General features: G+C 42.1%; 1 protein-coding gene across 1 annotated transcript in view; it reads left to right on the top strand.

Moving 5' to 3' along the window:
• Nucleotides 1–1372: 1372 nt before the first annotated feature.
• The window catches only part of LOC146620837 (disintegrin and metalloproteinase domain-containing protein 28-like), a 29419-nt gene continuing 19484 nt past the window's right edge, over nt 1373–11307 (top strand). The window contains exons 1-12 of the mRNA XM_085367898.1: nt 1373–1430; nt 3006–3094; nt 3225–3301; nt 3558–3636; nt 3823–3899; nt 6694–6877; nt 7086–7148; nt 7266–7337; nt 7467–7636; nt 8049–8130; nt 8719–8852; nt 9238–9415. Of these exons, the coding sequence (XP_085224024.1) occupies nt 1373–1430; nt 3006–3094; nt 3225–3301; nt 3558–3636; nt 3823–3899; nt 6694–6877; nt 7086–7148; nt 7266–7337; nt 7467–7636; nt 8049–8130; nt 8719–8852; nt 9238–9415 (1263 nt within the window). The remainder of the gene's footprint in view (nt 1431–3005; nt 3095–3224; nt 3302–3557; nt 3637–3822; nt 3900–6693; nt 6878–7085; nt 7149–7265; nt 7338–7466; nt 7637–8048; nt 8131–8718; nt 8853–9237; nt 9416–11307) is intronic.

Below are 11307 nucleotides of genomic sequence, written 5' to 3'. Positions count from 1 at the left end.
GGGAAGTGTGTGTGTGCCAAACCCTGAACGTATGCCTTGTATTATTGGAACCATTGTTTGATTCTGTCATCTCTTCTTAAGATGCAGAGTAAATGAAAAATCCCTCCTTCTGGAAGAAGGCTGAAGAGGAAACATCTCTTCAGGACTGACTCTTTCCTAATCTGTTTCACAACAACGCGACAGCACTATACTACACCAACAATGGTCTTAAAAAATTGTGTATTGTAAAATAAAATAATTCAACAAACTAACTGAAATGGGTTTTAATTTAAACCAAACCACTCCACTGGGTTTAGCTACATTTTGGCCGGTGTTTGCGGAATGCAGTAGCTAGCGAGCTGATTACAGATCAAAACAGCCAATTAGAATTTTTGCATCCAAGTTTGTGATTGGTTGGTTTTGTGGCACATTTATAACGGTGTACGGAAAGAGTTGAGCATGCAGGGAGATTTTGAGACGGGATCTTCATGCTGAGAGGAGGTCCGCAGATGTCTCACAGAGCAGAGCTCTGAGCAAGAGCAAATGCCAACAACTGAGTGAGGGGGCTGTTATTACATGGATATGATATGGATATCTGTATGGATAATAGCAAACACTGAAATACATTTATTGCACGCAGCAATAATTTTTGTTCAAGTTAAGCTTGTCTTTGCTCAAAATAATGTTCCTCTCAAAATGCCACATTTGTACTTGCAAAAATTATTTACTTACTCTAGGTAGCAGGGATAGCTCAGTAGGTAGAGTGGTGGCCCCATGATCGGAAGGTCGGGGGTTCAACTCCACTGAACGGCTACCCTGAGGTACCCCTGAGCAAGGTACTGTCCCTACACACTGCTCCCCGGGCGCTGCATTGGTGGCTGCCCACTGCTTCACTGGGTGAATGGGTTAAATGCAGAGGAACTATTTCCCTATGGGGACTAACACACACACATACACATACAAAAAAAAGTATAGAGGTACAATAACGCCATACTACTGCTGCGCTAAATTCAACCACACGATGAAAGAAAACATCCTGTGCGGTCTACGTTCACATATAGGGACGTATATATTGGGGGGAGGGGGGAGTATAGTGCAAACGACACACTCTTCACGAATCGGGGAAGTCACAAAGCTTTCTTTTTTAGCAATGAGGGACACATGTTATTTAAACATTTGAACATTATACAACACAAACTTTCATAGAGGATCCGAAGTCTGAGAGATACATGTTTTGAAATGACAAGAAGCAGATGCATCAGCACACAGAGCGGCCGCCAAAAAAAAAGCCTTTGCAAGCAGAGTGCAGCGACCAGCGCAACACAAATTTTTGGTCCTTCGTTTTAGCTTGCGGTGAGCGCAGCGCATGACACTCACTGTGTGCACTTGGACAATGACACGAAACCTCCTATTGTGGGTCCTCATCCTATATGCCTCCCCCAAGCTCTCGGGTAAGTCACTGGATACTTTTACCTCCACTCACACTCTGGGTACTAAAACCTAGTTTTGTCCTACCCTCTGTTCATTCAACCCTCTACAGGGGACAGGTTTCTTTTCCACAATTAGCCCTCTAAATCTCCTAGCCAAGCAGTTTATCAGTTCTGGTCTTTCATGTTCAGATGAGCTCGCCTCTCAGCCCATTGCATTTGTTTATTAGACATATGATTATAAGGGGAACATTAAAACACTATGTCTCACGCCTGTGGAACACATTTTCGATGCACACTCATTACGGCCAAATAATGCCTCAAAAGACAAACACAATTTAGCTAAAAACATCGAAAGATCCGTTTTTCGGCCATCCAAAGGTTCCACAGTAGTGGACTCTCAGCAGCTGCAGTCTCCACTTGAAACCCCACAATCGCTGCAGCACATATCCAGCCAAATCGCTGAACATGCTCGTAGGTAAGAAGTGAAGCAGCTCACAGCGGTGAGAAGTGACCATCATTGGAGAGCAGACACAATCTGACCACTACTGGCACAATTTTGCACCTGATGTTTTCGTAAAGCTTTTATTTTGGTATTTCCGTTGAGCCGTACCATAAATTTGCATGTTAGCAAAATATTTAGTTTCCTGTAACATTTACATTTAACATTTAGATTTAAATATAATATTTCGATTTAACATTTAACATTTAGATTTAACATTTAGATTTAACATTTAAAATTGTGCTTTAAATATGAAAAATTACAAATATTTTACTAAATGTTGTAAAAACTGACTCGAAAAAACATGTTTTTGTAAAGTTTTGAGCTAAATCTTGCCGTTAATTGCAACATGTTTCACTTTACAAACGGCGCCCCATAGACCTCCACTCGAACTAACATCATGCATGCAGTGTGGATGCTGTCATTATGACACATAGCCACATTTTAAATTTGGCAGCCTAAATATGGACATTTCCAAAGTAATCTCAATATTCTGAATTTAATACTACATTTATTGTCTGTAATGTTATAATCCATATCACTCACTCACTGAGCCAAGTGGAGCAAGTAAAAGGAAAGCGTGGGGTGTGTTTGAAGCTCTGTCAAAGTGCTGTTTTAGGAAATAATCAATGCGACTGTTTAGTTGATCATTTATACACATAAAGTTATTCAAGCAATTTTTATTTACATCACAAATAAAAACGAGTGACACTGATTGTTATTGTTTTGAGCACTGCAAAATCTCACAGGGAGCAGGTCAACAAAGTCATTTTGTTTTTTTCTCAAACTTGAGAATGTAACTTTAATTAAATGTTTAAAGTCACGATGATCACATGTTTGAAGCCTAAATGACATTTGGAATGGAATATCAAATTATGTAGTCAGTTTTGGTTTTTTGTTGTTGTTTTATTGGTTTGGTTAAAAATAAATAGATACATAAAACTTTAAAGCAGGATGTAATCAGACGAGATTAGGTAGCACAAATATTGAAAGCAATGAGTTAAGCATTCGACTAATTACAAAATAGACCCTGTTGACACTAGCATCCAAAATTAATATCCTTTTTCTAATCACACATATGTGATTCACTTCCACAGGAAGCCATGGTCCTGAATTTGAGGAGGGAAAGCACTATGAGGTGGTTCGACCGGTCAGACTTCACACAATCAGAAAAAGACACACAGAGGTTTCTTTTCTTTTCTATTTTAAATCCTGTGATGACAATCAAATCAGCTGCTGTTTTTCTCCTGATTATGTAAAATAAAAAAATAAAAATGAATGACTAGAAGCAAAATTTCCTGTTTTTTTGCCCACAGTACCACAGACCAGACACTCTTACGTATGCAATGACTGTGGGCGGACAAGACATAGAAATGCAACTTGAAAGAAATAAGTAAGTTTTTACTTCCCTAAACCTGTGTGTCTGTGCAGTGTGAGAAAATAAGTGGACAAATGGATATACAAGTAATGTAAAATATCCTGTTTCAAAATGCAAAAAAGAGCAACAATTAAAGAGACTAAAAAGTACTGAAAATGCCCCAATCAACAAATGAGTTTCTGTAAGAAAACACTGAATAAACTGGAATTTGACTCAGTCTTCACGTCAAATCATATGACATGTATGTTATTCTTTATCTTTCTGTATTCAGTGAATTACTTACCAAAGATTACACTGAGTCTTACTACCAAGAAGATGGGACTCGAGTCACCACAGTACCGAATGACATTGTAAGTGTTTGCGTTTGTAGACAAACTTACCTCAAACTTACAGCTGTAAAATTGCACATTTTACTAGATTTAAAACGCTTCAAAGGCTTTTAAGGCTGTTAGTGAACGCTGGAGACATAAGCAGATGAAAAGAAAGTTACATGTTGTCATTTAATAACACAGTCACCATTTTCATGTCCTTGCCAGGATCACTGCTTCTATCATGGGAGGATTGTGAACGACAGTGAGTCATCTGTTAGCATCAGTACCTGTGATGGACTCAGGTGAGCCACCGTCTTCTATCTTTTCTTTATTTAAACTGTCATGACATCTTTCCAAAGCGATACCCACCCATGCTGTCTGTCATAATAATTCAAATAACCTCACAGTTTCATTCCTTTGTTGTATTAAGCCACAAAGACAAGTAACCAGTTTTTGTATTTGCATAACGCATTAAATTAATAATGTTAAACCTTCATATGAGATGAATAGATTTCAGGCCAGAAACAAGTTCTCCAAATACTCTCATTACTTTTTAGATGTAAACCTAAAGTTAACCTTATCTTAACCCTCAACCAAACCTCACCTCACAATGACCCGAACTTTAATTACACCTCACCAGCAAAACATTAAATTAACATAGAATAGAATAATCCTTTAATTGTTCCAAAATGGGAAATTTGGTTGTAACAGCAGCAGAATAAAAGCACATATACAAACAGAAAAAGACAATGAACAGAAAAACACACAATTTTTACAGAAAAAATATGTACATCATCGACAATAGTTACAAAAACAGAGTACTGTACAGTTATTAAGATTAAAGTATAGGGTTTTTTTTTAATACGAATTGAAAAAAATAATGTACATGTTATAACAGTAGTAGTTGTTTGGTTGATTGTTGGGAGCAGTTTCAATTGTACAGTCTGACAGGGAGGAAGGACCTGCAGAAACACTCCTTCGTGCATATGCAGCAGTCTGTCACTGAACGAACCCTGCAGTTCAGCAACATTTACATGCATGGGGTGGAAAACTCTGTCCATCAGAGATGTTATTTTGTCCAGAGTCCTTCTGTCTCCCACCACCTGCACTGGGTCCAGGGTGCATCCTAGAACAGAGTTGGCCTTCCTGATGAGTTTTTCCAACCTGTTCCTCTCAGCTGCAGATAAACTGCTGGTCCAAAGTAGAACACTGTAAAATATGACAGGTGCCATCACAGAGTCATAGAAGGTCTTTAAAAGCGCTCCCTGGACTCCAAATGACCTGAGCCGCCTCAGCAGGTAGAGTCTGCTCTGACCCTTCCTGTAAAGAGCATCAGTGTTGTGGCTCCAGTCCAGTTTATTATTCAGGTGAACACCCAGGTACCTATACGAGTCCACTATCTCAATGTCCACTCCCTGGATGTTCACCGGTGTCAGTGTGGTGGGTCTGCGTCTCCTGAAGTCCACCACCAACTCCTTGGTTTTCCCGGCAGGTGGTTCTGCTGGCACCAGTCCACAGAGTCCAGAGTCCACTGTCTGTACTCTGAGCCGTCCTCACCTGTGATGAGGCCGACTATGGCAGAGTCAGCAGAGAACTTCTGTAGGTGGCAGCGTGGGGAGTTGATGGAGAAGTCTGTAGTGTAGAGGGTGAAGAGGAACGGTGCCAGCACAGTTCCCTGTGGGGCCCCCGTACTGCAGACCAGCGTATCAGAGACACAACCCTGTCCTCATATACTGTGGGCATCCCGTGAGGTAGTCCAGTATCCACTGGGACATGTGGTGGTCCACTCCTTATAGCTCCAGCTTGTCCCTCAGAAGTCATGGCTGGATGTTGAAAGCACTGGAGAAATCAAAGAACACAATCCTCACAATGCTTCCAGGCGAGTCAGAGTTCTGTGCAGGAGGTAGATGATGGCGTCCTCCACCCCGATGCCAGGCTGGTAAGCAAACTGCAGCGGATCCAATGAAGACCTCACCAGGGGGCACAGATGGTTTAGAACCAACGTCTCGAGGGTCTTCATCAGATGTGATGTCAGGGCTACCGGCCTGTAGCTGCTGAGGTCCTTGGGATGGGAGGTCTTTGGTACCGGTACCACACAGGAGGTCTTCCACAGCTGTGGTACTTTCCCCAGCTACAGGCTCAGGTTGAACAGATATCCTAGGATGCCACACAGTTCATCTGTGCTGCATCTCAGGAGCCTGGAGCTGATGCCATCTGGACCTGCAGCCTTCCGCACCTTAATCTTGCAAAGCTCGTTCCTCATTTGAAGTGCTGAGATAGAAAGAGTGGATTTTGGGGGAGGGGGGTGTATGTTGGAGTCCACAGCATACACCCTCCTGGCTGGGAGCTGAGAGGTGTGAAGTCCTGAGATGAAAGACAGGCAGTGCCTGAAGATGAGGGAGATAGCTTCAGGGGGGACGATGCTGGGAGGGGTGGGTGGTTGATCAAACCTATTAAAATATTTATTTATGTCATTCACCCACCCCAAGTCTCCTGCAGCCTGGGGGTTGGTTTTTGTCCTGAGATTGTCTCCAGGCTCTTCCAAACCCCTCTGATGTTGTCCTGTTGCAGCTGCTCTTCCATCTTTCTTCTGTAGTTTTTCTTCCCTTGCCTTATCTTCCATTTCTGCTTTTTCTGGACAGCTCTCAGCTCCTGTTTGTCTCCAGATCTAAAGACTCTCTTCTTCTCCTTGAGGAGAGTCTTAATTTCAGGATTCATCCATGGCTTGTTGTTACAAAAACACCGTACTTTTATGATGGGTACGGCGTTGTCCACACAGAAGTTTATGTAATCTGTAAAGCAGTCTGTGATGCTGTTGAGGTCACCCTCTAGGGGGCTGCAGAGGTTGTCCCACACAGTAGAATGGAAACAGTCACTCAGGACCTCTTCAGTCTCTGCCAACCATTTCCTTACTGTGCATTTCACAACTGGTTCTCTGTGTACTAGAGGTTTATACACAGGCTGGAGATTAAAACAACAGAAGAGAAGGTTTGGCCCAAATAAGTCTTTAGATGACAGTGGATAGGTTCCTGAGTTGAGTCAGCCTCAAAGCAACATCTGAAAAATGAATGAACTAACCAGCATGATTTGGTTTAGGGGTTACTTCAGAACATCTGCTCAAAGGTACCTGATTGAGCCACTATCCAGTGACGATGAGGGGGATCATGCAGTGATGACTTTTAATGAAAAGAACTTCACGCCTGCCGTGTGTGGGGTCACTAACACCAGCTGGAGTGACGACTATGAACCTCCAACAAGCAGCAGCCGCTCTAGATCAGGGGTAACACAATTAGTTTTGTCCTCTTCACCAGAGTTCCTCCAAGTCATGACCTCTGAAACCTTTTAGGTCTTCAAACTATCTAAGTTTAATGTGACAAATACTAATACATCCGTCAGTCTACCAATATTATTCTTATAATAACAAAGTTTAAGTAAGTCTTCATTTGTGTTGTTCTGCTTGAGTTATCCATATTAACATTTTTCTTCAGGGTATTTCTATTGTACAGCAGCAGAAATACGTTGAGCTCGTCCTTGTTGCTGATAACCGCGCGGTAAAATTAATCTTCTTTTCTAACTTTTTCATTTTTTCCCCTTGGTTTGCAAAATTTGATTTTTATAAGATAAACTGGTGAGAAGCAGGATGAGAAATTTGTCTTGTGGTGTTTCAGTATGTGAAGATGAACAGGGATCAAAAGAAGATGAGACAGAGAATATTTGAGATTGTCAACTTTGTCAACATGGTGAGTCTGTTTTTTTGCTATTTCTATACAGATTCCATACCAATACAGACGCACTGTACTACATACTGTTCTGCAGTAGCTGCTAGCAGTTGGAGTATAATGTTACATCCCCAATGTTGTCTTCTTCAGGTCTACAAACCTCTGAGGACCTTTATTGCTCTGGTGGGGTTGGAGATATGGACGAATGGTGACCTGATCTCTGTGACCCCCCCAGCAGGAGCAAACCTGGATGCTTTCATGAAGTGGAGAAACTCTGAGCTGGTGATGAGGATAAAACATGACAATGCACATCTTATAAGGTATGGATAGATTCTATAAGTAGAATCAGTCAGACTCAAATCATGTGGAGCAAAATGTCTCCTACTTTCTTTCGAGCAGGAAAGAGAAAACTAATTTCAGAAATCTGAGTTGTGAGTATCCATATTTTTTTCTCCCAGGTTAAACCGGCCTGACACATCATCTTAAGAGGTTTTAAGCTTCCACATAACGCTTGTGTAACTTGTGTTTTATACACAAGATACAACCACAAGCAGATCCATTATTGAATCTTAAATAAGAATGTGCTTGAATGTTCACACCTCAACATTCAGGAAAATTCACAGTAGCTAATCTAATCTAATCTAATCTAATCTAGTAGTAGCTAGATTAGTGAGTAGATGGATGATATGAATCCTGTATATGAATTTAAGACTTTCTGATCTTCTCTTTCAGTGGTATCGACTTTGAAGGACCAACTGTGGGTCTTGCTTTCATCAGGACTCTCTGTTCTGGTCACTCTGTCGGCGTAGTACAGGTGAGGTGTTCATGCTTCCCAGATGATGTATCTCACTGACTTCATAACTTCTGCCCTTGCTTCATGTTGTGGTAAATGTGAATTTTGGAAACATGTTCCTAAATCCATTTAGTTCAGTCATTCCTTTGCCCCTCAAAAATCAACTTAATTGTTCATCTGATACTTTGATTAATGACCAAATACCAGAGAAAATAAATGACAGTTCCATCAATTTATCACTAACATGTAGTGACCACTTCCTGCTAAAAGAGAAAAACTAAGTTAAATTATGATCTAGAACTAGACTCGGTCTACAAAGTCTTCTTTGCACATTTGAGATGCACACATCTCCATAAGTGCAACGTGGAAAACTCATTCTTTGACTAATCATGAATTTTTCACAAAATCCTTTAAAACATTTTCCTCCTTTTTGCACTGCACTTGTAGACCACTACACTAACTCTGTCAATAGATCCATGCAGTCTGAAAGTCCCGACTGAATAGACTGAGAAAATGTTAAAACTGAGACAAACATGTGACATTATTGTGTTGCTCTCTCTTGCTGTTAGTAAATTTTTGCTGCTTTCTTGTGCTTCATTTTTTTCTTAGGATCACAGTGATGCAGCCATAGCAGTGGGAGCAACACTGTCTCATGAGATGGGCCACAACCTGGGCATGGACCACGATGACTCCAGTGGTTGTTTATGTTCTGACGATAGCTGCATCATGGCAGCAGCCCTCAGGTAAGAAAAGCTGACTTGAGACATCCTTCAAGTTGAATGCAGATTCTTTCTGTTAGCAAATAAATTCAGGCTATAACAAGTGACCGTAAATAAACAATACGAGCCTTACAAACCTCACTAAATGTTTTGATCATCATAACATGTTTCATTTGGTACAACAACATAATAACTGTGTGTATTGGACCAAAAAGGAGGTCAGCTGGTGCAGCTCTTAATCTCACATGGCTATAAGACTGAAGAACGTGTGTGAGCATGTTTGGTGCGTACGTGCTGTATATGTACCACCATACCGCTTTTGTGCAGCCATGTCTTCCTAGTGTCAGACACTGATAAAGATAACACAACAAAAGATAATAATACTAATAATGTGTTTGTTCCTCTTCAGCTGGAAAACTCCTCGAAGCTTCAGTAGCTGCAGCAGCAGCAACTATGAAAAGTACCTAACAAGCCGCAGCCCCAGCTGTCTGCTGGACAAACCAGCCTACAAGAGTGTCGTGGCTCCCGCGGTCTGTGGAAACGGCTTCAGAGAGGAAGGAGAGCAGTGCGACTGTGGTTCGGTGAAGGTAAATAAGCACATCAGCTGCTTAAACCTTTCATTTTGTAGCAAGTTGATCTGATCTGCAAGCTGTTGATGATTTGATCTGGTGAAGGAGAACTTTTCTTTTTCATTCAGTTCAGTTTTATTCATTTAACAGCAAATCACAACAACAACTGTCTGAAGGGACTATATTTTGTAAGATAGAGGTCTTATAACAACACAGCGAAAACCCCAACAATCAAATAACTGCCTATGAGCAAACATTTGGCAACAGTGGGAGCGAAAACCCCTTTTTAACAGGAAGAAAGCCCTCAGCAGCCTAGGCCTATTGTAGCTCCACAAACTTCTATTTCTTCTATGTTTTGCTGGCCTCTCACTTACAAAGACTAGTTTGATAAACAGTGTAGCAGTACAAATGTTTTTATTACTATTATGCTATGATTCTGATCTGTGTCTGTGCATGCTCAGGTCTGAAATGGCTTCTGAACTCAGAATGGAATTCAGCTCCATGTTTCCTTTGTCTGATCTTGAGTCTTTTAATGAAGTGCTTGCTCTGAGGCGATGTGAGAAAAACAGCTTTCTGATACACACCTGCTGCACACCTGCTGATAGCTAGCAGGTGTGTTCACTTACATCTTCAACGAGTCCCTGGCGAAGTCTGTGGTCCCCACATGCTTCAAAAGATCCACCATCATCCCTGTGCCCAAGAACAGCAAACCCTCATCCCTGAACGATTACCGGCCAGTTGCACTGACCTCGGTAGTAATGAAGGTGTTTGAGAGGCTGCTGAAGAACATCATCTCTTCCTCCATCCCAGACACCACAGATCCGCTGCAGTTCGCCTACAGATCCAACAGATCCACAGAGGATGCCATCGCCCACGTCCTACACACCACTCTCAGCCATGTGGACAAGAAACAGGGTAACTATGTGCGAATGCTGTTTGTTGATTACAGTTCAGCGTTTAACACAATAGTGCCCTGCAGACTGTTCACAAAGCTCAGGGAACTGGGACTTAACAGCCGTCTGTGTGCATGGGTGTTGGACTTCCTCACTGGCAGAACTCAGGTGGCGAGGGTGGGCAGGTGCTTCTCCAACAGCATCACCATCAACACAGGAGCACCTCAGGGATGTGTCCTCTCGCCACTGCTCTACTCCCTCTACACTTCAGACTGTGTGGCCACCCATGGCTCCAACACCATTGTGAAGTTTGCTGACGACACAGTGGTGTTGGGTGCCATCTCCAACAACGATGAGACGGCCTAAAGTGTTGCGTTTATATTTTTGTTCAGTGTATATATATATGTATATAATGTTCTTCCTCTACACCCCCCCCCCCCCCCCCCCCCCCAATTTTTTTGCACATGTGGAGGAGCGTGTCAGGCTACATTTCACTGTGTGTTATACTTGTATAACTATACATGTGACAAATAAAGAACCTTGAACCTTGAACACCAGATATGTACTGGTGGCTGTAGCTCAGGTGGCAGAGCAGGTCAGCCACTAATCAGAAGGTCGGTGGTTCGATCCCAGGCTGCCTCCTGGCTGCATGCCAAATATCCTTGGGCAAGATACTAACCCCATGTTTGCCTACTGGTGGTGGTCAGAGGGCCCGGTGGCGCCAGTGTCCGACAGCCTCGCCTCTGTCAGTGCGCCCCAGGGCAGCTGTGGCTACAATGTAGCTTGCCATCGCCAGTGTGTGAATGGGTGAATGACTGAATGTAGTGTGAAGCGCTTTGGGGTCCTTAGGGACTAGAAAAGCGCTATACAAATGCAGGCCATTTACCAGTTACCATTTATGAAATAATGAATGGGCCTGAGCCACACACATATTTTTTTTTTCAAGTCCCACTATTCAACTGACTTCTTCCAGAAGCTGAAGAACTGCTGATTTATTTATTTTTTATTTTGCAGTAT

The sequence above is a fragment of the Diplotaxodon limnothrissa genome, linkage group LG12 (assembly GCF_057381915.1).
Source record: "Diplotaxodon limnothrissa isolate DT_005_m linkage group LG12, D_limnothrissa_male_GT1.1, whole genome shotgun sequence".
Classification (NCBI taxonomy): domain Eukaryota; kingdom Metazoa; phylum Chordata; class Actinopteri; order Cichliformes; family Cichlidae; genus Diplotaxodon; species Diplotaxodon limnothrissa.
Note: the sequence above shows the minus strand (reverse complement) of the source record. Positions and strands in the feature narration are given on the sequence as shown.